This window comes from Salmo salar, chromosome 25, assembly GCF_965601325.2.
Source record: "Salmo salar chromosome 25, fSalSal1, whole genome shotgun sequence".
In the NCBI taxonomy this organism is placed as follows: Eukaryota; Metazoa; Chordata; class Actinopteri; order Salmoniformes; family Salmonidae; genus Salmo; species Salmo salar.
The window spans coordinates 38060992-38088259 of record NC_138315.1 but is presented as its reverse complement, the minus strand read 5'-3'; the positions used below and the strand labels follow the sequence as shown (position 1 = coordinate 38088259).

Here is a 27268-nt window from a genome sequence, read left to right as displayed (position 1 = left end):
TCCTGGTTAACACCACCTAGCAGCAGTCTCACCACTAGACAGGAGAGTCCTGGTTAACACCACCTAGCAGCAGTCTCACCACTAGACAGGAGAGTCCTGGTTAACACCACCTAGCAGCAGTCTCACCACTAGACAGGAGAGTCCTGGTTAACACCACCTAGCAGCAGTCTCACCACTAGACAGGAGAGTCCTGGTTAACACCACCTAGCAGCAGTCTCACCACTAGACAGGAGAGCCCTGGTTAACACCACCTAGCAGCAGTCTCACCACTAGACAGGAGAGCCCTGGTTAACACCACCTAGCAGCAGTCTCACCACTAGACAGGAGAGCCCTGGTTAACACCACCTAACAGCAGTCTCACCACTAGACAGGAGAGTCCTGGTTAACACCACCTAGCAGCAGTCTCACCACTAGACAGGAGAGTCCTGGTTAACACCACCTAGCAGCAGTCTCACCACTAGACAGGAGAGTCCTGGTTAACACCACCTAGCAGCAGTCTCAGTAAGACACTACCTCAAACACAGCATTGTAATATATTCCATGCTGACAAGCACTCCTATGTGGATTTGTTTTGATATTTATATAGCTGAACGCTCAGCATACATCATCACAGCCATATAGGATTGTGCCTCTCACTGTTTCCCAGAAATAACCTCTGGACCGACTGGAGGTCAAGGGTTGTTGTCATGGGGATGACTCTGATGACTGTGACTTACCACCCAGTCATCCTTGGTAATTCCAGCCGTGGACTCAATGGACTCAGGAACACTGGACACTGTAGAGTCAAAGAGGAGACAGAGTCAATACTGTGAGTCATAGGGAGGCCTATTCAATCAAACCTGATCATTAAAACAACAACAGGTTCTTCCCTATAGCGGCGGCAGGTAGCCTAGTGGTTAAGAGAGTTGGGCCAGTAACCGAAAGGTCGTTGGTTCAACAACTCCTCCCTGGGCGCCCATGATGTCCACTGATTGAGAGGGTTTGGGTTAAATGCGGAAGACACATTTCAGTTGAATGCATTCAGTTGTGTAACTGACTAGGTATCCCCTTTCCCTTCCCACACTTGAGTCCATGCACCCAACAAAGATGGCAGTTGGAAACCAAACTTAACTGCATAATAAGTCAAACTTTCTCTAATAATGTACTGGAGGAATGACGTTTAAACACTCTCCATCTTTTCTGTACAATCCATTTTTCCTCTCCCCAGTCCTGACAGCGGTGGTGCCGACTATGTGTTTACCTAAGGGGAGCCCTACTAATCACCCTAGAGATCTAGCCCCTATACCTGCCACTATGGGCCAAGACCATTACTGCATTACCATCAGGCCTGGAGCCTGGGGACTGGAGCCTGGTGGCGACAGCTTGGAACCAAGCAGTGCCTGTAAGTCACCACACACTGTGCCAGGCAGGCATCTGACATTATTTACCCCTCATATCAGATGTCTCGGCACATAATGAATCAGGCCGTCAGATGGCATCCATCTTCAGGGAAACACAGTAAACTAATGACAGCAACTCTTTTACAACACTGTCAGGAAGAATTCCAATAGACCAGGGAGATGGTATTACCATCATTACCATAGAACGTGTTCCATTCGCTGGAAGAACCCCTGCCAGGAGTTAGAGCTAACCTACTTACTGGCTAGCTAAATCTAGTCTCTCTCTCTGTGTGTGTGTGTGTGTGTGTGTGTGTGTGTGTGTGTGTGTGTGTGTGTGTGTGTGTGTGTGTGTGTGTGTGTGTGTGTGTGTGTGTGTGTGTGTGTGTGTGTGTGTGTGTGTACGTGCGTGTACGTGTGTGTACGTGTGTGTACGTGCGTGTGTGTACGTGCGTGTGTGTAACTAAAGCACTGGAACCCAGCAAAAATAATAGATGAGAGAGAGAGAGAGAGAGAGAGAGAGAGAGAGAGAGAGAGAGAGAGAGAGAGAGAGAGAGAGAGAGGTAAGGGCTCTGATTTTTTCAAATCCAGTTGTCTCACTTCTATCAAAGACTGTTTAATGAGCAAGATTTAACTGTTGCAGAGTAAATACATAGTCCCTATAAATTATGCCTGTTATTTGTTCATCAAAAAGGACCCACTTCTGAACAGAAATCACCACAAAACACTGTGTAAGACAAAGCGCTGTTTAATAGAATGAAGGAAATGAGGCCCCAGAGAGCCAGTGACAGGATAGGTGGAGGTGGGACAACTAAGGTAAGTTGGAGCTGGCTATGGTGGAACTGGTTGTCTTACAATCTGACACAGTGACCCAATTGGTGTTGTTGGCTTTATTGTACTGTGTTTGGTCCCATGTAATTGTATTGTATATTTAAGCAATAAGGCCCGAGCAGGCGTGGTATATGGCCAATAAACTACAGCTATGGGCTGTTCTTAAGCAAGACGCAACACAGAGTGCCTGTATACAGCCCTTAGCTGTGGTATATTGGTCATATACCACAAACCCCAGAGGTGCCTTATTGCTATTATAAACTGGTTACCAACGTAATTAGACCAGTAAATTGTCATTTTTTGTCATACCCATGGTATACGGTCTGTTATACAACTGGTGGGTCTAATCCTGGATGCTGATTGATTAAAACCGCATTCCAGGCGGTGTCTATTCCACAAGTTAGCTCAGGCTAAATGTATGACGTTGAAATGCCTATTTACTCTGTTCCATCTGACTGCGCAATCCACTGTCTCGTCAGCCCAGCCAGGGAATTTATAAACTAGATCTACACTGTAAAAAGCATCTATACATTATCTTGTACTTCTTTTAGACTGGCATTTGGTTTTCAACAGCGGAGATTTGTAATAACCTTGCCGTCTGTCTCTCAGACATTTGCAACATTGTTTCAACATTGAAAGTCAATCTTCAGCTGTCCTGTGGTAATGAATGTGTTGGGAGCCAGGATGAGACAGACAGGCTGGCAGCTTTTCTCAGCCAGTCAAAATCATTAATCAGCATCATTTCTATGGTATATAAAAAAGAAATAAATGAAATGCAGATAGTTTGCTGTCATTACAGCTTCAGTTTGAAGTGATTGTGTAGTTCTGTCCTTGAGCTGTTCTTGTCTATTGATGTTCTGTATTATGTCATGTTTCATGTTTTGTGTGGACCCCAGGAAGAGTAGCTGCTGCTATCACAACAGTTAATTATAGTGGTTTTGCTGTGTATGGTAGTGTATATATACAGTGTATTGTACAGTAGTGTTGGGTAGTGCTGTATGTCTTACCACTCCTGATAAAATACCAAAATACAAAAAATGTGTTCGCTGAACAGTGGCCTGGCGAGAGAGCAGATTTTCTATGCCAGGTGAAATCGCATGTCATGAGCTCATTGTTATGAATGTATCCCAAAAAATCACTAGAAAACATCTTAAACAAACACAAATGCAGCTACTTTGCTGTTACTCTGGCTGCTCTGTTTTAAAAAATATATATTTTACCCTTATTTTACCAGGTAAATTGACTGAGAACACATTCTCATTTACAGCAACGACCTGGGGAATAGTTACAGGGGAGAGGAGGGGTGATGAATGAGCCAATTGGAAACGGGTGATTAGGTGACCATGATGGTATGAGGGCCAGATTGGGAATTTAGCCAGGACACCAGGGTTAACACCCCTACTCTTACAATAAGTGCCATGGGATCTTTTACTGACCACAGAGAGTTAGGACACCCGTTTAACGTCCCATCCGAAAGACGGCACCCTACAGAGGGCAATCATTGCCCTGGGGCATTGGGATATTTATTAGACTAGAGGAAAGGGTGCCTCCTACTGGCCCTTTAACACCACTTCGTGTTACGTGACTGTTTTAACCAAAGTTGGCTATCTAGCAAGCAAGGGATAAGAATGTTGCCAGCCATCATGGCAATGGAACATTTAGAACGAATGACTGTGTCGCATCCATAGATTTAGAAACCCTAGATTTGTGTCGGGACTATATCTCGTTGAAGGATGGAATAGTATGAACAAATTCATCAAAATAACGTTTTCAATTAAAATATTTAAATCATTATTTGAATAGGTTGGTAACCCGTTAAAAGTGATAATGCCCTTGAAGCCGATGTTTGGAGGATATATATTGGCATGGTTTGCCGGCCCTCGACTTTGTCTCGGGTCTAACAACACCCATGCCAATATATCCTCCAAACACCAGCATCTTGGGCATTATCACTTAAATATATCACGGCGTTCAGCGAATCAGGATTCAGGGCTCAAACCACCTGGTTCATAATGTATATTTTACCACTCATAGTTAGTCTGGCTACAGTGCCAGAGTACTGTGTATAGTCGTTTTACTGTGTATGGTAGTGTATAGGCAGTGTATTGCACGGCAGTGTTGGGTAGTGCTGTGTGTCTTACCACTCTTTAGTTGCAGTAAGTCAGGGTCCAGGGCCAGGGTTGTATCTCTGATGATGTTGTCATTTTGCAGGGCCTCACTGACGTTGTTCCTGAAGTCAGTGATGTTGTAGACCACTGTGGGCCTCTCCTTCAGCTCTCTGTAGGAGTTCTCCACCAGGTTGGACTGCAGGGTCAGGTAGTCCAACTGCTCACTGCTCACCCCCTCCGCTTCCACCTCCACCGTCACCGCATAGACCACCACCACGCCATCCAACCTGCACAGGCAATACATGTACAGATACATCAGTCAGTTAATCTGTCAGCTGATCTGTCAATCAATCTATCAATATCTCAATCTAGCAATCTAGTAAATATACACTACCGTTCAAAAGCTTGGGGTCACTTAGACATTTCCTCGTTTTTGAAAGAAAAGCACATTTTCTGTCCATTAAAATAACATCAAATTGATCAGAAATACAGTGTAGACAGTGTTAATGTTGTAAATGACTATTGTAGCTAGAAACAGCTGTTTTTTTATGGAATATCTACTTAGGCGTACAGAGGCCCATTATCAGCAACCACCACTCCTGTGTTCCAATGGCACGTTGTGTTAGCTAATCCAAGTTTATAATTTTAAAAGGCTAATTGATCTGATCAATTTGATGTTATTTTAATGGACCAAAAATGTGCTTTTCTTTCAAAAACAAGAAAATGTCTAAGTGACCCCAAGCTTTTGAACGGTAGTGTATATCCATGCATTCCTCCACCATCAACATCTATCCACCCATACAAAACCCATCAAATTTCACTATCAATTGATACATAATTTTATTGATCAGTTTATGAATCTACTGTATATAATATGATTAGCTAGAATCAGAGTCTCTAATAGGAAAACAGTGTCCCTGGGAAGAGTAGAGTTCCAAACACAGTACTTTATTTGACTATTCTGAAATGATAGATGGTTGTGTGATAGATTTACGGCAGATTTACACCCGCCTGGAGCATCGTTTATAACTTCCATGACTTCCATCCAATCAGCCCAGCCACCAGAGTGATCAATATGGTCATAAACACGACAAACACCCCACAACAGACTCTTGATGTGGAACCTGACTGTGTGGAAAAAGCCATCTATCAGACTTCATATGGTTTCAGAGAGCCCTTCTCTTCTCCCTGTGACCTAGATCTCTCAGCAGGCTTGGCTTGGCCCAGTATGAGGCACGTGCCTGTAATCGGCCCACTGCACCACCACATCCCAGATCCCAGTTTTCCTGCTGACAGCTCACACTGGGAAAACAGTACGACAACTTTCAGAATCCAAGTGTTTAATGACACTTGAAACTAGTTGATATTCTTTTATACTCTTCTGCTGTTGGCCCAACTGCGGAGCTCCGGTCAGATCCATACTGTAGCGCTGCTGACCTGGGAATCTGGGATTGCCACTCAGAAGAGAGTAAGGATTTTCTTAGTAAAGTCCCACGTATTTGCATGACCAGAGGACTGCTGCATGACTCGTGTGTGTGTGTGTGTGTGTGTGTGTGTGTGTGTGTGTGTGTGTGTGTGTGTGTGTGTGTGTGTGTGTGTGTGTGTGTGTGTGTGTGTGTGTGTGTGTGTGTGTGTGTGGGTGTGTGTGTGTGTGGTGTGTGTGTGTGTGGTGTGTGTGTGTGTGGTGTGTGTGTGTGTACATCTCTCCATACCTGTCTGTTGACAGTGACAGGCCAGGAAGCTGATTGCAGTGGGCATAAAGCCTCAGGGATGAGCTCCTCTCCTGGGTTGGGGTTAGGTAGCAGGCATAAAGTGCCATAGATGAGCTCCTCTTCTGGGCTGGGGTTAGGTAGCAGCCATAAAGCCTTAGAGATAAGCTCCTCTGCTGGTTTGGGGTTTCGAAGCAGCTGGTTCATTGTCAAGCCCTGCCCTTATCCTTCTTACTAGGTGAGCGACCGCCCTAACACCATTAAAGGGATACTTTGGGATTTTGGCAATGAGGCCCTTGATCTACTTCCCCACAGTCAGATGAACTCGTGGATACTATTTGTATGTCTCTGTGTCCAGTATGAAGGAAGTTAGAGGTAGTTTCTCGAGCCAATGACTGGAAGTCTACGGGTATCATCACAACTTCACACAAACCTACGCACACTTACAGATAAAGCCAGCATGGATCTCACATGACCCTCAAACACACACACAAACACACAAATGTAAATAGGTTCTCCGGCACAAAATGAGTATCAGCAAATTCAAATCTCTCTCTTTCTTCAGCCTTGCACACAACACACTGCTATTGCGTTTCTTGTGGCCAGTGATTTTAAAGCAGGGAAATTGAAATCCTTTTCAGCTCGTTTTTACCAGCATGTCACCTGTGCAACTAGAGGTGACAACTCTAGACCACACTTATTTCACACACAAGGCTCTGCCTTGCCCTCCTTTTGGCAAGTAAAACCATAACTCTATCTTTCTGCTTCCTGCTTACAAAAAAAACTAAAACTTAGAGAGGATATCATGTTAATTACTGTTGAAGTAATATGGCTACAGGTTCATCTGCCTCAGCTAAAGCCCATTCTGGTGAGAAGCTGCTATAGACCACCAAGTGCTAACAGTCCGTATCTGGATAACATGTGTGAAATGCTTGATTTTACATTTACATTTACGTCATTTAGCAGACGCTCTTATCCAGAGCGACTTACAGTAGTGAATGCATACATTTCATACAATTTCATACATTTCATACATTTTTTATCTGTGCTGGCCCCCCGTGGGAATCGAACCCACAACCCTGGTGTTGCAAACACCATGCTCTACCAACTGAGCTACAGGGAAGGCTATGTGACAGCCTTCCCTGTATAATGTATGTGACAGCAACAGATAGGTATATTTTCTGGGTGATTTAAATATTGACTGGCTTTCATCAGGCTGCCCACTCAAGAGAAAGCTTCTTTAACTAGTGCTTGCAACCTGGTTCAGGCTGTTAACCTGGTTCAGGCTATGAAATCATCAACATGTATTGATCACATCTTTATTAATGCTGCAGAAAATAGCTTTGAAAGCAGTATCCAAATCCATTAGATGTAGTGATCACAATAGAGTAGCCATATCTAGAAAAACCAAAGTTCCAAAGGCTGGGCCTAATATAGTGTATAAGAGGTCATAGAATAAGTTTTGTAGTGATTTCAATGTGTTTGATGTAAAGAATATTTGTTGGTCTGTGGTGTGTAATGAGAAGCAACCAGACGCTGCACTTCACACATTTACGAAATTGCGAATCACAGTTACTAATAAGCATGCACCCATTAAGAAAATGACTGTAAAAATGGTTACATCCCTGTGGATTGATGAGGAATTGAAAAATGGTATGTTTGAGAGGGATGAGGCAAAATAAATGGCAAATAATTCTGGCTGCACAACTGATTGGCAAATGTTCTGCAAATTGAGAAATCATGTGATTAAACTGAATAAAAAGAAGAAGAAACTACACTATCCTCCCTGGGCGAGGTGGGACGCCTAGTCAACAGCCAGTGGAATCACGTGGCGCGAAATACAAATACCTCAATAATGCTATAACTTCAATTTCTCAAACATATGACTATTTTACACCATTTTAAAGACAAGACTCTCATTAATCTAACCACATTGTCCGATTTCAAAAAGGCTTTACAGCGAAAGCAAAACATTAGATTATGTCAGGAGAGTACCCTGCCAAAAATAATCACACAGCCATTTCAAAGCAAGCATATATGTCACAAAAACCAAAACCACAGCTAAATGCAGCACTAACCTTTGATGATCTTCATCAGATGACACTCCTAGGACATTATGTTATACAATACATGCATGTTTTGTTCAATCAAGTTCATATTTATATCAAAAACCAGCTTTTTACATTAGCATGTGACGTTCAGAACTAGCATACCCACAAACTTCCGGTGAATTTACTAAATTACTCATGATTAACGTTCACAAAATACATAACAATTATTTTAAGAATCATAGATACAGAACTCCTTTATGCAATCGCAGTGTCAGATTTTAAAATAGCTTTTCGGCGAAAGCACATTTTGCAATATTCTGAGTACATAGCCCGGCCATCACGGCTAGCTATTTTGACACCCACCAAGTTTGGCCCTCACCAAACTCAGAATTACTATGAGAAAAATTGGATTACCTTTGCAGTTCTTCGTCCGAATGCACTCCCAGGACTTCTGCAACAAATGTTGTTTTGGTTCCAAATAATGCATAGTTATATCCAAATACCTCCGTTTTGTTCGTGCGTTCAGGTCACTATCCGAAGGGTGATGTGCAAGCGCATTTCGTGACAAAAATTCAAAATATTCCATTACCGTACTTCGAAGCATGTCAAACGCTGTTTAAAATCAATTTTTATGCTATTTTTCTCGTAAAATAGCGATAATATTCCAACCGGGCGACGTTGTATTCATTCAAAGGCTGAAAGAAGAAAATGGAGAATTCTCATGAACGCGCATCTCCAGTGTCACTGTTCCCAGGCTGACCACTCACAAATTCTCCTGCTGTTCTTCGCCCAGAGGCAATGGAAACCTTAGAAAATGTCACGTTACAGCAGAGGTGCTGTATTTTTGATAGAGATGCAACTGAAGGACAACAAATTGTCAGACAGGGCACTTCCTGTATGGAATCTTCTCAGGTTTTGGCCTGCCATATGAGTTCTGTTACACTCACAGACACCATTGAAACAGTTTTAGAAACTTTAGAGTGTTTTCTATCCAAATCTACTAATAATATGCATATTCTCGTTTCTGGGCAAGAGTAGTAACCAGTTTAAATTGGGTACGTTTTTTATCCGGCCATGCAAATACTCCCCCCTAGCCCCAACAGGCTATGAAACAAAGGAAAATGACAAAGAATGATAGTAAAAAGCTTAGGAGCACCTTAAATAACATTTTGGGTAAAAAGGCAATTTTTATTATTTATTGAATCAGAATGCTCATTCATCACAAAACCCACTGATAGTGCCAACCTCTTTAATGATTTTGTTCATTGGTAAGATTAGCAAACTTAGGCATGACATCACAGCAACAAATGCTGACACTACACATCCAAGTATATCTGACCAAATTATGAAAGGCAAGCATTGTAATTTTGAATTCCGTAAAGTGAGTGTGGAAGAGGTGAAAAAAGTATTGTTGTCTATCAACAATGACAAGCCACCGGGGTCTGATAACTTGGATGGAAGATTACTGAGGATAATAGCGGATGATATTGCCACTCCTATTTGCCATATCTTCTATTTAAGCCTACTAGAAAGTGTGTGCCGTCAGGCCTGGAGGGAAGCAAAAAGTCATTCCCCTACCTAAGAATAATAAAGCCCCCTTTACTGGCTCAAATAGCTTACCAATCAGCCTGTTACCAATGCCTAGTAAATTTCTGGAAAAAAAGTTTGACCAGATACAGTGCTATTTTACAGTAAACAACTTGACAACAGACTTTCAGCACACTTATAGGGAAGGACATTCAACAAGCACTGCACTTACACAAACGACTGATGATTGGCTGAGACAAATTGATGATAAAAAAATTGTGGGGGCTGTTTTGTTAAACTTCAGTGTGGCTTTCGACATTATCGATCATAGTCTGCTGATGGAAAAACATATGTGTCATGGCTTTACACCCTCTACTATATTCTGGATAAAGAGTTACTGTACTTGTCTAACATAACACAGAGGGTGTTCTTTAATGGAAGCCTATCCAACATAATCCAGTAAATTCAGGAATTCCCCAGGGCAGGTGTCTAGGCCCCTTACGTTTTTCAATCTTGACTAACGACATGCCACTGTCTTTGAGTAAAGCAGTTCGTTTCAGAATGGGTGGCAAGGAATAAGTTAGTCCTAAATATAAAAAAATTAAAGCATTGCATTTGAGACAAATCATTCATTAAACCCTAAACCAAATCTTGTAATGAATAATGTGGAAATTGAGCAAGTTGAGGTGACTAAAATGCTTGGAGTAAGTCTGGATTGTAAACTGTCATGGTCCAAATACAACAGTAGCTAAGATGGGGAGAAGTTTGTCCATAATAAAGCGCTGATCTGCCTTCTTAACAGCATTATCAACAAAGCAGGTCCTACAGGCTCTAGTTTTGTCGCTCCTGGACTACTGTTCAGTTGTGTGGTTACATGCCACAAAGAGGGACTTCAATTGGCTCAGAACAGGGCAGCACGGCTGTTCCTTAGATGTACACAGAGAGCTAACATTAATAATATTCATGTCACTCTCTCCTGGCTCAAAGTGGAAGAGAGACTAACTTCATTCTTACTTGTATTTGTGAGAGGTATTGACATGTTGAATGCACCAAGCTGTCTGTTTGAACTATTGGCACACAGCTCAGACATCCATGCATACCCCACAAGACATGCCACCAGAGGTCTTTTCACAGACCCCAAGTCCAGAACAGACTATGGGAGGCGCACAGTACTACATTGAGCCATGACTACATGGAACTCTATTCCATATCAAGTAACTAATGCATGCAGTAAAATAAAATTAGATTTAAAAAAACAGATAAAAAATACACCTTATGGAACAGCGGGGACTGTGAAGCAACACAAACATAAGCACAGACACATGCATACAAACACACGATAACATATACACTATACACACATGTACACATGGATTTTGTGTTGTAGATATGTGGTAGTAGAGTAGGGGCCTGAGGGCACACATTTATTAATGTGTTGTGAAATCTGTTGTGAATGTATTGTAATGTTTCTAAAATTGTATAATTGCCTTAATTTTGCTGGACCCCAGGAAGAGTAGCTGCTGCCTTGGCATCAAATTGTCAAAGACTCCAGCCACCCAAGCAATAGACTGTTCTCTCTGCGACCGCAGAGCAAACAGTTCCAGGGCACCAAATCTGGAAACAACAGGACCTTTGAACAGCTACCCCCAAGCCATAAGACTGCTCAACAACACTGCTAAATAGCTCATCAAATGGCTACCCGGACTGCCTGCATTTACCTTTTATTTTTTTACTAACTCTCTTGCACTGACTCTATGCACAAACACTGGACACTACCCACACACACACACACTCTACATACGACCACACACACACACACTACATACGACCACACATACATAACATGCGCACACAAGCATACTGATACCACACACACACACACTTTCACACTCACCACATGTGACAACAATTTTGGACCCCCTTGTGGCCCCCCTAAATGTGGAGTATGAAATAATTTTTACATAACTAATTTTTGCTATCGTTCTTTTTTACATCCATTATTAGACAGTGGCAACGATGATGATTATGAACATGGTCTTTTGCCTGCTAATGCCTGCAATGCAGTGAAGAGAACGATATGACAACAATAACGTCTAATGTAACTGGCCCCTCTAACAGTACAACTGGCCCCAGCTTGGCCCCCTCCCAGTTGAAATGGTCTAGAACCGCCACTGCACATGCGCTGCTGCTACTGCTGCTCCAGATGCACTCCTGCTACTGCTCAGTCTTATCTATCCTGTTGCCTAGTCACTTTACCCTTAGCTATACGTACATAGCTACCTCAATTACCTCGTACCCCTGCACATCGACTCGGTACTGGTACTTCCTGTGTATAGCTATGTTATTTTTTACTTGTTATTGTTATTCAATATTCACTATGTATTTATTCCTCGTGTCACTATTTCTATTTGATCTTCTTTATCTCTGCATTGTTGGAAAATGACCCATAAGTAAGCATTTCACTGTCGTTTATGAAGCATGTGACAAACACCATTTTTTTTCGATAAGCTAATAATATTATTAATAAGCAATATTACATGGATGTGTACACCTTTTATACCTTTATAAAGAAACTCAGTCTGGCTTTAAACTTACTCTTGAGGGCCTCCTGAGTGGCGCAGTGGTCTAAAACACTGCATCGCAGTGCTAGCTGTGCCACTAGAGATTCTGGGTTTGAGTCCAGGCTCTGTCGCAGCCGATCGCGACCGGGAGACTCATGGGGCGGCGCACAATTGGCCCAACGTCATCCAGGTTAGGGGAGGGTTTGGCTGGCAGGGATGTCCTTGTCCCATTGCTCACTAGCGACTCCTGTGGCGGGCTGGGCGCAGTGCATGCTGACACGGTTGCCAGGTGCACAGTGTTTCCTCCGACACATTGGTGCGGCTGGCTTCCGGGTTAAGTGGGCATTGTGTCAAGAAGCAGTGCAGCTTGATTGGGTTGTGTTTCGGAGGACGCACGGCTCTCGACCTTCGCCTCTCCCAAGTCCGTATGGGAGTTGCAGCAATGAGACAAGACTGTAACTACCAATTGGATACACAAGGTGCACAAGAATGCACAAGGTGACATTTCTAAATTGGGTAGTGCATCATCAGTTCCTCTTGTCATGTTAGTCATTGCATAGAGAGATATTTAGTCATTGCATAGAGAGATATTTATAACTTGTCAGAAATGTCCAGATCAGCTAGCCCATGTCAGCTAATGTTTTTTTTTTTTTGTAGATAGATATTGTTGTAATTATTTGGTCACTGAATTATCACATGAATACACATTAGATATGACAAAATGTATAGAATTGCAATACATTTAGCTTTAAAATGGCTAAATGTTCTTTGCAACCCATGCCAAAATGTGTAGAATTGCAGGAAATAAGCTTAAAACCTGCACATTTCTCTCCACCAACGAGGCGGGTGTGAACAGTTTGTGTCACAGTGCCTGTGCCCATAGAAATAGATGTGGTAAAAGTGTGAGAACCCCCTGGCCTAGATGACTGTTGTTTGACAAATCCATAAGGCTCTTTGTTTTTTTTTTGTTTTTAAATGAATGTTAAATGTACATGTTTTTTTCCATAAAAGCACATGGATGTGTGTGAAACAGATAAACAAGTAGGATTTTGTCATATTTGAAAACGTTGTCTAATGTTAGTAGTAGCTAGTAGCCTAGTCAAGGATGCATCAATGCAATATTGGCACATAGCATTTTGTCACAGATCAACGGAACAAAAGTAAACCTTGAATTTTTAGGTTTAAAATATCCCTGTAGTGGCTAGTGACTTATTTCAAGTAATGCCATGGATACAAAGTCTAAGATCTTTGATAGGCTGATGAAGAATTTGTGCCAGGATATGATCAGTTCCACCTGTTGAGGTTAGCATATGGCTGACGTGTGCCATGTTATCTGATGGAAACAGCTTCAATTTAGCTTTCTGTTGCCTGCAAGTAAGTCAACGAATTGAAATGGCTGATATGCATTTTGTGCCAGAGAATCTGTTTAAATGGAAATAGTTTCTTATGTTCGCAAGTATGGACACACACACACACACACAAACACTCAAGACTAGGTTATCCTTAACCACAGACCTAGGGTCAGATTACTAGCCTACTGACAATACACATCCAGGACTATGGGTAAGGGTCTATACTCACCCTTGGGCATCCTTCTGAAACCTGAAAACAAATAAAAACTAGATCACAGGCCTCCCGAGTGGAGCAGCAGTCTAAGACACTGCATCGCAGTGCTAGAGGTGTCACTACAGACCCGGGTTCGATCCCGGGCTGTATCACAACTGGCAGTGATCGGGAGTCCCATAGGGCGGTGCACAATTGGCCCAGTGTCATACAGTTTAGGGGAGGCTTTGGCTGGGGGGGGGGGGGCTTAACTTGGCTCAGCGCGCTCTAGTGACTCCTTGTGGCGGGCTGTGCGCCTGCAGGCTGACGCCGGTCGTCATGTGCGGCTGGCTTCCGGGTTAAGCGGGCGGGTGTTAAGAAGTGTGGTTTGGCGGGTTATGTTTCGGAGGACGCATGACTCGACCTTCGCCTTCCGAGCCTGTTGGGGAGTTGCAGCGATGAGACAAGATAGAAATTGTGGAGAAAAAGTAGGTAAAATACACAAAATTAAATAAATAAAAATAGATCACACTCTAAATATGACCTCCCCGTTTGACCTCTAGGTTTTATGGGTATTATAACTCATACTGTGGTACTCTATCAAGGCAGGACGGGCTCATAATAAAGACTGGAATGGAGTAAATGGAATGGGATCAAACACAGGAAACCATGTGTTTGATGTATTTAATACCATTCCTATCTTTAAACTCCAGCCAATACTATGACCCCGTACTCCACAATTAAGATGCCACCAACCTCCTGTGTACTCTATAGCCCTACCGTTTATGCATTCGAATGGCTGATGCGCTTCCCTCCATTCAATATTTTTATTGTAATGCCAGACACTCAAGATTGTAAAACGCTGGCAATTGCACAACAATTTGAGTTGAGGAATAAATCATACAGCACTGAAAAGCTGGGATCCTGCTCCTTTCAATAATTGCAGTCAAAAACTGTTGTATTTTCCCAAGATTGCATTTGGGAATATTGTGCAGCGACTGGGCTTATTAGAACACGTCTTCCCTTGCACCAATCAGGTGTGTGCGGAGTTGCATACACTTGCTACCAGACAGGTTATATTAAGCTGATAAATAAACAACATATCTCATGAACAGCTTCGGAATTCATCCTGGTTTCTAAATAATTATATAGGCCTAGACTACATAATAGTATTACTAGGCCAACAAGAGATTTGTGTAAATAATGTTTTTGTCTTGACAAGCAAGCAGCTCCATAGTGTAGGCCTGTGTAAATCTTTCTGTGTCTGATATGAAAAAAGACTAAAGCAGGTGGAGGACTTTTGAATGCGCGTGCCGATGTTCAACTCTGACTTGATACGCTTCCCGCCGCAAGGCGGGCTTACTCGAGACTGAGAGGGAAGGTTTTGACGTTCTTACCTCCGCTTGGAAACCGAATGCTGGTTGATAACAAAATGCTGGATTAAATACCAATACATTTTTTGTTGTTGTGTTGGAGTTTTAACATGTAGCCTACTGACCCAAGCGGACCATATAAAAACTTGATTAACTGGCCTGGTGAGCTCGGCAGATGTTGCCAGGCCAGCCAGCCTCCTGAGTTAATCCACTCCCTGTAGGCTACTCCACGTCATGTGCCAAAGAAATAACGCCACCTGCTGTAGAAGACAGATTTTGGGCCCAGTTATTCCTTCTTGCTTTGTAAATGCTGGATCTCTATGACAAGACACATCATTCACCCAAATGTTGTCAAAATCAGGCCAGTCATGTATGACATATCGCTTGTGAATAACGGACGGACAGATGGACTGAGACCGATCCACAGTCCCCTCCCTGATTTCATGGAGGGGGACAACTAAACACACTTTATCTAAAGAAATTATGTTTGACAAAGATCAGGTGAGAAGGTCAGGTCAGTGTATCAAATCAATGGCCTACACCATTATTGCTGTCATGCCATACATATGTACAGTATAGCATTCCAATGATAGCTAAGGGAGTTGGCTAAACTAAATCACATCCAAATGTGACCAGGACCAGGCTAATACACCACTACAGTAGAGACTGACCTGAACTCCAGCACAGTCACACTCTTCAAGCCTGGCAGTCCCCCCAGAGCATCTTCTATCTGCAAACACAACGAGGACAACGTGAGTTCAACAGTTCATTCTGAGGATATTGCTAGTTTATGTCCTCTTTTTATTTATTTAACCCTTTAAGCTCTTTAATTCCATTATTTTACTTTAATTCCATTCTTTTACTTTTTAGATTTGTGTGTATTGTTGTGAATTGTCAGATACTACTGAACTGTTGGAGCTAGGAACTCAAGCATTTCACTATAACATCTGCTAAATATGTGTATGTGACCAATACAATTTGGTTTGATTTGATTTCTAGCATGGCCATCTAGTGACTACTCACTCAGACCTCTGATTAAACCTTGTTGCTAGATCTGTTTTGTGAAGAGAACCATGGTTTTGCTGACTCATGGACCCAGCATTGTGGAATACCTCCTCAGTGATAAAGTTGAATTACATTTAATAGTGTGCCAACAACCCTGCCATTACACCCTCTTCTACCTTTCCCAATCAATGTGGCAAATACCCAGCTTTTGCAATCAATATTATTCTGACACACTTGGCAACACAGCCAACTTCTTTAATCGTCAGATTGTGTTTTTCCGAACATGTCCGTCTCTCTCCTCCTCCGTCTTCTGTCTCTCTCCTTCTTTCATCGTCTATCTCCCTCCCCCTTTCCATACACAGAGTGTGATAAAAGTTCAAGACAGAGTCATAGCCGTGGGAATTAGGGGTGCTGAAGGTGCTGCACCGTGCACTGGGCTTTTAATAGTCCTGTATTAGCCCCCTGCCATGGCAACAAAAAAATTGTCAGCACCCCAACCTTCGAACTACTTCCAGTGGCTATGGACAGAGTAATAATGAGCACATTAACGGCTTCCAGGGGATAGTCAAAAACATCTTATTTTCCCAGCAGCAGTAAAATGTCTGACCCATTTGTTCTCAGTCAAAAAGCCTTGATGGTGGAGGAAAGTTATATGTGTGTGAGTGTGTGTGTGTCCTGCTTTCTCTATTCCAGTCTCTCTTGCGGCCTCAAGCCACATCATAAACTTTAACTTTCAGCATCTTTTCACACAGAGTATGCCTAGTGTAAAACAGTCAAATAAAGGGAATTTGAAACTGTGTGGGTTCTTTATAGTGCCCTGACTGTGTGTTGAAATTAACAATGAATAACTATAGCCTCAGAGCCTACAAACAAAGTGATGGATTAGAAGATGCCAGAAGAGGAGAGAAGGGGATGGAGAGAGTCGAAAAGGGTTGAGGGAGGATGAGAGAGAAGATTTAGAGGAGATTCAGATGACAGATGGAGCAAGATGAAAGGATAGTGAGGAGAAGGAAAGAGTGGAAGAAATAAGAGGAGTACTGTAAAGGAGTGAAGTGGAGAAATGCGAGAAGGAATGCTGAAAGAGAAAGGAACAGCCCATTAGCAGCCTTAAAACCTCATTCTGGCACATTTTCTGCAAAAAAGGTCAAATGCAGCTAACGTTTTTCTCAGTACATTGCTGTCAATGGGAAAAGACGAGTGTCACAGTGTTTATGTTTTCCTCAATACGTTACAGTCATTGGGAAAATAAGATTGTCACAGGGTTGATGTTTATCAACAAATTGCAGTCAATTGGAAAAGATGAGTGTCAGATGGTTGATGTGTAAGTGAATACCTTGCATTTAATGAGGAGATTAACATCCCAAAATGGACACATAGAGAAAGACTTCAGAGACATGACGCTCCTCTCTTGCTCTCTACCTCCCTCTTTCTCCACTCTCTCTCTCTTTCCCCCTCCTAACTTCACCCTCTCCCTCCTCTCTCCCTCCTCCCCCTCTCCATTTTATCTCCCTCCTTCTTTCCCCCATCCTCTCACTCCCACCTCCAACTTTTTATCCACTTTCCCACCTTCACAGACAGGATATTGACGCATAGATATGCATCAAGGGTATTGGAGCGTAAGTCAATACATTGCATTCAAGGCAAAAAAGACAGACAGACAGACAGACAGACAGACAGACAGACAGACAGACAGACAGACAGACAGACAGACAGACAGACAGACAGACAGACAGACAGACAGACAGACAGACAGACAGACAGACAGACAGACAGACAGACAGACAGACAGACAGACAGACAGACAGACAGACAGACAGACAGACAGACAGACAGACAGACAGACAGACAGACATAAATAAATAAATAAATGATAGACAGGCATATAAACTCACAGACATACACAGACATACAGACACATATCCACTCAGACAGACAGAGAGACAGGCAGGAAGAAAGACAGACAAACTCTAAACTCAACCCTAAACCTTACCCTAGCTGTCCACATCCTGGCTCAACCCCAACCATACCCATAACACATTGGCCTTCACATCTTGGCTCAGCTTTTGGAGTTAGGGTTGAGCTGGGATGTGGACAAGAAGTTAGTGTTGGGTTATGGCTAGCATTAGGGTTGAGCCAAGATGTGGAGATGAAGTTAGTGTTGGGTTATGGCTAGCATTAGGGTTGAGCCAAGATGTGGAGATGAAGTTAGTGTTGGGTTATGGCTAGCATTAGGGTTGAGCCAAGATGTGGAGATGAAGTTAGTGTGGAGTTATGGCTAGCATTAGGGTTGAGCCAAGATATGGAGATGAAGTTAGTGTTGGGTTATGGCTAGCATTAGGGTTGAGCCAAGATGTGGAGATGAAGTTAGTGTTGGCTTATGGCTAGCATTAGGGTTGAGCCAAGATGTGGAGATGAAGCGAAGGTGAGGGTCAGGGTTAGAATTAGGGTTGAGCTGATAGTGGACATGAAGCTAGGGTTAGGTTGAGGCTAGGGTTAGGGTTGAGCTGGGAGTGGACATGAAGCTAGGGTTAGGTTGAGGCTAGGGTTAGGGTTGAGCTGGGAGTGGACATGAAGCTAGGATTAGGTTGAGGCTAGGGTTAAGGTTGAGCTGGTAGTGGACATGAAGCTAGTGTTAGGATTGAGCTGGGAGTGGACATGAAGCTAGGGTTAGGGTTGAGCTGGGAGTGGACATGAAGCTAGGGTTAGGGTTGAGCTGGGAGTGGACATGAAGCGAGGGTTAGGGCCTCAATCCTAGACATAACCCTAACCGTAATAAAAATTTCAATTAATTTGCCCCTCTCCCCACTATATGGCAGAAAGGTAGGCCTCACTTGAAGCCTGGCCTAGAGGTAATGTGTTTTTGAGTGACATTGGCAGAACAGTTGAGGCCAGAAGCAAAATTCATGTATGGTCTCGTTCAACAGACGCTTCCGATGAACGCAAGCCTACCATGCGAAATTTACTCTTCACAGTGAAAACTTTGTCCCAGTGAGATTAAGGGCTTTCTTCCATAGAAAAGCATTACCTACACCCCTCCCATAACCATAATGCCCCCATTGCCTGCGATTGCGCTAGCTAACCGTCCTTGTACACATCCAATCGTGACCTTATAGGGATGCCCTGTGTTGAGGTTCAGCTTCCTGTGGCAACAGGAATCCTCAACATGGTCCTTCACTCTCCCTGCAGTTACACAAACACACAGTCTTCCATCCTCTGTAGAATGGTAAATTCTTAATGTAAACACTTGAAACACAGGGCATCGTTAAAAAGTGTCCCACGGAGGCCGTACATTGAATTTCAGCTTCCTGCGACTAGAGGGAAGTATTTAATTGGGGATCATAGGGGTGGTTTCAAAGGGTTAAAAAGGTTTAATCTTCCCAAATTGTACATATTTGGGATCAGGGGACTATCATGACCCAGCATATGTAATTTGAAGTCAATCGACCCAAAATCATTTCTGACCTCCATTGGACACAATGGTCTTGCAGATCCAGAAACAAAGATCCTTATTATGAATTATTGAATTAATTCTGAGGAGGATTTTGGTCACATTTTTTCAATCGACTTGAAAACTTGAAACTGTCTGTCTGTCTGCCTGTCTGTCTGTCTGCCTGCCTGTCTGCCTAATTACCTGTCTGACTGTCTGTGTCTGTCTGCCTTTATGTCTGTCTACAGACAGACAGGGTGGGAGAGAGAGAGGAGGGAGAGAGAGAAAGATAGAGATGAGAGGAGAGGGAGGAAGGGAGGGAAAGGAGGGAGAGAAAATGGAGGGCGATGAGAGAGAGAAAGAAGGGGGAGAGTGAGGGATGAGGAGAGAGGGGAAAGAGGGAGAGGGGTAGGAGGGGGAGAGAAAGCAGAAGGGGGAGAGAGAGAGTCAACATACAGCCAGAGGTAGGAGAGAGGAGGGATAGAGAGAGATGAGAGGAAGGGGAGGGAGGGAAAGAGAGAGACAGAATGGAGGGGGAGGAGGGAGAGAGAGAAGGGAGAGTGAGTGAGGGACGGGGAGAGAAAGAGGGAGAGGGTGAAGGAAGGTTAGGGAGAGAGAGGAGGGAGAGAGGAGAATAACAAGAAAATTGTCAACCCTGTGAAACTCATCTTTCCCATTGATTGCACTGTATTGAGAAAAACATCATCAAAACATTACCCCTCTTCTATTTTTTTTTTAAACGGGCCAGGATAACGATTTCCTATGATATCATGTTGGGAGGAAAGAATGTGAAGTAGGAATGAGTGAAGGAGGTAGGGAGAAGGAGAGAGATAAAGAGGGAAACAGACATTTCTGAGTCTTACCTTGTCAATGAACTGCTGGTTGAGTGTCTGGTACTGGAAGCTGGCAGTGTCTCTTAGAGCATCGCTGTACCTCTCTCCCTTCAGCAAGATACTCAGCTCAACCACCTGCTCCAACTGGGCCCGCGTGGGCCGCACCAACACTTCCATCTCTATGTCATTGGTGGGTTCTGTGGGAAGCTCCACCTCTGCCCCTTCTATGATGACCTCTGGGGGTTAGGGAGAGAAAGGTTGGTGTTTTTAAGAAAGCAACACTTTTCTTACAACACTGATGTCTGATTCAACTTAATCAAGCTCTTTATATTTAGTTAATTAGCCGACTCAGGTACATTGGTAATGGTCTGGAACAAAAGCCTGCACAAAGTTGTGGGATTGAAAAATACGGATTATCGTCAACTTCAGAATTCAGACCAGTAGCATAGACCCAGATCAGTATGTTCTTCAGACAAATCCTGGTAAGTGTACCTAGGGCTGTTGAGGTGACCATATTACCGCCACAAAGAGAGTCATGAGTCATGGCCGCAGTGAAATTCCATGTGACTGTTCATGGTAATCTTATTTTATGCACTCAGGACATGTGTTGGTATTAACCAACTCACTCACAAACATCAGGTCCTAATGGCCTGGTACTCAGGCCTCTATTGTCCTTCCATCAGGTCCTATTGGCCTGGTACTCAGGCCTCTACTGTCCCTCCATCAGGTCCTAATGGCCTGGTACTCAGCACTTTATTGTCCCTCCATCAGGTCCTAATGGCCTGGTATTCAGGGGTCTGTTGTCCCTCCATCAGGTCCTAATGGCCTGGTACTCATGGATCTGTTCTCCCTCCATCAGGTCCTTATGGCCTGGTACTCAGGGCTCTATTGTCCCTCCATCAGGTCCTAATGGCCTGATACTCAGCGCTCTATTGTCCCTCCATCATGTCCTAATGGCCTGGTACTCAGGGCTCTGTTGAATTAAAATAATGATTGTGCCATTATACAATACATAGCCTACCGCAGTTTACGCACAGCAGATTTGTATTTATTTTAAAACTGATTTAAGATGTCTTTGGTACAGAATTGGTTTAGCCTACAGTTCATTCGAAAAATATTCAGATTCCTTGACTTTTTCCACATTTTGATACGTTACATCCTAATTCTAAAATGGATTTTTATTCACCTCATCAATCTACACACAACACCCTGTAATGACAAAGCAAAAACCTTTACATAAGTATTCAGACTTTTTACTCAGTACTTTGTTGAATCACCTTTGGATGCGATTACAGCCTCAAGTCTTCTTGGGTATGACGCTACAAGCTTGGCACACCTGTATTTAGGGAGTTTCTCCCATTCTTCTCTGCAGATCCTCTCAAGCTCTGTCAGGGTAGATGGGGAGCTGCACAGCTATTTTCAGGTCTCTCCAGAGATGTTCGATCGGGTTCAAGTCCGTGCTCCAGTTGGGCCACTCAAGGACATTCAGAGACTTGTCCTGAAGCCACTCCTGCGTTGTCTTGGCTGTGAGCTTAGGGTCGTTGTCCTGTTGGAATGTGAACCTTCACCCCAGTCTGAGGTCCTGAGCACTCTGAAGCATGTTTTCTCTCTGTACTTTGTGCCGTTCATCTTTCCCTCGATCTTGACTAATCTCCCAGTCCCTGCATGACGCTGCCACCACCATGCTTCACCGTAGGATGGTGCCAGGTTTCCTCCAGATGTGACGCTTGGCATTCATGCCAAAGAGTTCAATCTTGGTTTCATCAGACCAGAGAATCTTGTTTCTCATGGCCTGAGTACTTTGGTGCCTTTTGGCAAACTCCAAGCAGGCTGTCATGTGCCTTTTACTGAGGAGTGGCATCCTTCTGGCCACTCCACCATAAAAGCCTGATTGGTGGGATGCTGCAGAGATGGTTGTCCTTCTAGAAGGTTCTCCCATCTCCACAGAGGAACTCTGGAGTTCTGTCAGAGTAACCATCAGGTTCTTTGCTCCAACATGCACTTTCAACTGTAGGACCTTATATACACAGGTGTGTGCCTTTCCAAATCATGTCCAATAAATTGAATTTACCACAGGTGGACTCCAGTCAAGTCTTTTTCATTATGGGGTATTGTGTTTAGATTTATGAGGGAAAAAATTATGTAATCAAATTTAGAACACGGCTGTAACGTAACAAAATGTGGAAAAAGTCAAGGGGTCTGAATACTTTCTGAATGCACTGTATACTTCAAAATTGAACAAATTCTAGTAATCGCCTTTGAGGGCATTTTTGATATTTTCATAATTAATAGGCTGACACATTACCTTTAGCTACAGAATATCTCACCAACATGTTTTCCATCTCCTCCCCTATCTCTTCATTCCATTCTCAAGCGCGCAGAAAGAGGGTCTGTCAACAGTTGAATTAAATATGTTTCTTGTGAAACATTTTTACTATTGATGAACAGGTTCGGAGAGCCCATGGCATGCAGAGTTTGGGCAGAATATCACCTGTTATGCAGCAAGAGGCTGTATGCTCCTCAAACAGTGGTTGATGCGTGGAGTGAAATAACCAGAGTAGCCTACCCAGCATGATTGAGAACGAACCAGCAGGAAAGTGGCCTCCATTCACTATTCCAGTGCATATGGATGACATGTCTTTTTACCCCTGCCCTTGTTCCTGTTCCTGCCCATTTCATAATGGGCCATTCTAAATCTAAACTAATTTTACATATTAGTAAAGACAAGACTCAATTGAGAATAGTCTGATGGATGAAAATATGAGCACTTGATGAGAGAAGAGCTGTGCAGCCTGAGGCAAGGAACAGAGCACAAGCTTTTTTTGCGACTTTCTCAAATCATCAAGAGCCTGTAGTCGCATCATGCAGCCCATATATGTTTTTATTTCTAAGGTTTGTATCATTCAAAACTAAAGTTACCTAATAACTCTAAATCTATCTTATAGAACCTGTTTCAAATGATCACTTTTACCTCAACATAACCACTTCATATGTGCACTCGCTCTGGAATGGGAAAATATCCTTTCTATTTTATTCAGCTAAGTTGAATTATATTCTTCTTACTATATAATCATATAACATAATACAATAGCATGGGACTTCTAAGATGATCTTGTCAGCTAAATGGCACGGAGCATAGCCAGATAACATACAGTAGGCCAACTCATATTCTGTTCTTCTGAAATACATTTTCTTCGTATCATAATGTTTTTTAGACCTGACTAAAATAAATAATGGATTTATTGTGATGGTGTATATTAAATTGATATATTAGACTTTTGTATGCGGTTTGTATGCATGGAGGACTGGAGATGCTAAACGTGTGTTTATGCTAATTAAAAGTAAAATGACCATGAGACCGACAGTCTTTTGCACAACAATAACCAGCTGATGAAATGTAATGACTGCCACAGCACTATGTGTACCACAAGACATCGATAGTCAGAGGCATTGCTTGGCTTGAGCCCGTAATGTGGGGCGCTGCTTACTAATGTGGATTAGACAGCTATAGTGGGCTATTACCGGTCTGAGCACGTCACAGAGCAGAGAGAAGGAGATGGAGAGAGAGAGAGAAAGAGGTAACAGAGAGAGAAAGGATGGAGGGATAAAGAAGGTATAAAAGGTGTGTGTGTGTGTGACACTGACCTCCTTGGGCCTCCTGTTCTGTGGCTGTAGTCGGGGTGCTGTGGAACAACAACAGTCACTCACAGTTAAGAGCTTTCACTCAGAGATCCAATCAAATCAAATTATAAAAATGTTTTCTTATAATAGTTAAGAAGCACAAAACTATCAGGTGTTCTACTTGTAGTGGAGTCATAGAGATAGATACCATGTATCTGCAGCCATAGAGATAGATACCATGTATCTGCAGCCATAGAGGTAGATACCATGTATCTGCAGCCATAGAGGGTAGATACCATGTATCTGCAGCCATAGAGGTAGATACCATGTATCTGCAGCCATAGAGATAAGATACCATGTATCTGCAGCCATAGAGGTAGATACCATGTATCTGCAGCCATAGAGGTAGATACCATGTATCTGCAGCCATAGAGGTAGATACCATGTATCTGCAGCCATAGAGGTAGATACCATGTATCTGCAGCCATAGAGGTAGATACCATGTATCTGCAGCCATAGAGGGTAGATACCATGTATCTGCAGCCATAGAGGGTAGATACCATGTATCTGCAGCCATAGAGGTAGATACCATGTATCTGCAGCCATAGAGATAGATACCATGTATCTGCAGCCATAGAGATAGATACCATGTATCTGCAGCCATAGAGGTAGATACCATGTATCTGCAGCCATAGAGATAGATACCATGTATCTGCAGCCATAGAGATAGATACCATGTATCTGCAGCCATAGAGATAGATACCATGTATCTGCAGCCATAGAGATAGATACCATGTATCTGCAGCCATAGAGATAGATACCATGTATCTGCAGCCATAGAGATAGATACCATGTATCTGCAGCCATAGAGGTAGATACCATGTATCTGCAGCCATAGAGATAGATACCATGTATCTGCAGCCATAGAGATAGATACCATGTATCTGCAGCCATAGAGGTAGATACCATGTATCTGCAGCCATAGAGGTAGATACCATGTATCTGCAGCCATAGAGGTAGATACCATGTATCTGCAGCCATAGAAGTAGATACCATGTATCTGCAGCCATAGAGGTAGATACCATGTATCTGCAGCCATAGAGATAGATACCATGTATCTGCAGCCATAAAGATAGATACCATGTATCTGCAGCCATAGAGGTAGATACCATGTATCTGCAGCCATAGAGGTAGATACCATGTATCTGCAGCCATAGAGGTAGATACCATGTATCTGCAGCCATAGAGGTAGATACCATGTATCTGCAGCCATAGAGGTAGATACCATGTATCTGCAGCCATAGAGGGTAGATACCATGTATCTGCAGCCATAGAGGGTAGATACCATGTATCTGCAGCCATAGAGGTAGATACCATGTATCTGCAGCCATAGAGATAGATACCATGTATCTGCAGCCATAGAGATAGATACCATGTATCTGCAGCCATAGAGGTAGATACCATGTATCTGCAGCCATAGAGATAGATACCATGTATCTGCAGCCATAGAGATAGATACCATGTATCTGCAGCCATAGAGATAGATACCATGTATCTGCAGCCATAGAGATAGATACCATGTATCTGCAGCCATAGAGATAGATACCATGTATCTGCAGCCATAGAGATAGATACCATGTATCTGCAGCCATAGAGGTAGATACCATGTATCTGCAGCCATAGAGATAGATACCATGTATCTGCAGCCATAGAGATAGATACCATGTATCTGCAGCCATAGAGGTAGATACCATGTATCTGCAGCCATAGAGGTAGATACCATGTATCTGCAGCCATAGAGGTAGATACCATGTATCTGCAGCCATAGAAGTAGATACCATGTATCTGCAGCCATAGAGGTAGATACCATGTATCTGCAGCCATAGAGATAGATACCATGTATCTGCAGCCATAAAGATAGATACCATGTATCTGCAGCCATAGAGATAGATACCATGTATCTGCAGCCATAGAGGTAGATACTTTGTATCTGCAGCTTCACAAGGTCCTTTGCTGTTGTTCTGGGATTGATTTGCACTTTTCGCAACAAAGTAGAATCATCTCTAGGAGACACAACGCGTCTCCTTCCTGAGTGGTATGACGGCTGCGTGGTCGCATGGTTTTTATACTTGCGTACTATTGTTTGTACAGATGAATGTGGTACCTTCAGGCATTTGGAAATTGCTCTTAAGGATAAACCAGACTTGTGGAGGTCTACAATTTGTTTTCTGAGGTCTTGGCTGATTTCTTTTGATTTCCCCATGATGTCAAGCAAAGAGGCACTGAGTTTGAAGGTAGGCCTTGAAATGCATCCACAGGTACACCTCCAATTGACTCAAATGATGTCAATTAGCCTATCAGAAGCTTCTAAAGCCATGACATCATTCTCTGGAATTTTCCAAGCTGTTTAAAGGCACAGTCAACTTAGTGTATGTAAACTTCTGACCTACTGAAATTGTGATACAGTGAATTATAAGGGAAATAATCTGTCTGTAAACAATTGTTGGAAAAATTACTTGTGTCATGCACAAAGTAGATGTCCTAACCGACTTGCCAAAACTAAGCATTTTGCTACACTCGCATTAACATCTGCTAACCATGTGTATGTGACCAATTACATTTGATTTGATAACATGAAATTTGTGAAGTGGTTGAAAAATGAGTTTTAATGACTCCAACCTAAGTGTATGTAAACTTCCGGCTTCAACTGTAGATACCGTGTATCTGCTGCCATAGAGATAGATACCATGTATCTGCAGCCATAGAGATAGATACCATGTATCTGCAGCCATAGAGATAGATACCATGTATCTGCAGCCATAGAGATAGATACCATGTATCTGCAGCCATAGAGATAGATACCATGTATCTGCAGCCATAGAGATAGATACAGTGTATCTGCAGCCATAGAGATAGATACCATGTATCTGCAGCCATAGAGATAGATACCATGTATCTGCAGCCATAGAGATAGATACCATGTATCTGCAGCCATAGAGATAGATACCATGTATCTGCAGCCATAGAGATAGATACCATGTATCTGCAGCCACAGAGATAGATACCATGTATCTGCAGCCATAGAGATAGATACCATGTATCTGCAGCCATAGAGGTAGATACCATGTATCTGCAGCCACAGAGATAGATACCATGTATCTGCAGCCATAGAGATACAGTACAAACCGTTTATCTGTTTATACAATGTGCTAAGCTTTTAGCGTCATATCCAAGAAGACTTGAGGCTGTAATCACTGCCACAGGTGCTTCAACAAAGTACTGAGTAAAGAGTCTGAGTACTTAT

At 42.9% G+C, this 27268-nt stretch overlaps 1 protein-coding gene across 1 annotated transcript in view; it reads right to left on the bottom strand.

Moving 5' to 3' along the window:
* impg2a (interphotoreceptor matrix proteoglycan 2a) overlaps positions 1-27268 on the bottom strand; it is a 56485-nt gene that overhangs the window by 15408 nt on the left and 13809 nt on the right. Inside the window, exons 6-10 of the mRNA XM_082969139.1 lie at positions 23989-24026; positions 20374-20579; positions 15750-15808; positions 4349-4602; positions 717-775 (exon numbers count right to left, since the gene is read on the bottom strand). Of these exons, the coding sequence (XP_082825265.1) occupies positions 717-775; positions 4349-4602; positions 15750-15808; positions 20374-20579; positions 23989-24026 (616 nt within the window). The remainder of the gene's footprint in view (positions 1-716; positions 776-4348; positions 4603-15749; positions 15809-20373; positions 20580-23988; positions 24027-27268) is intronic.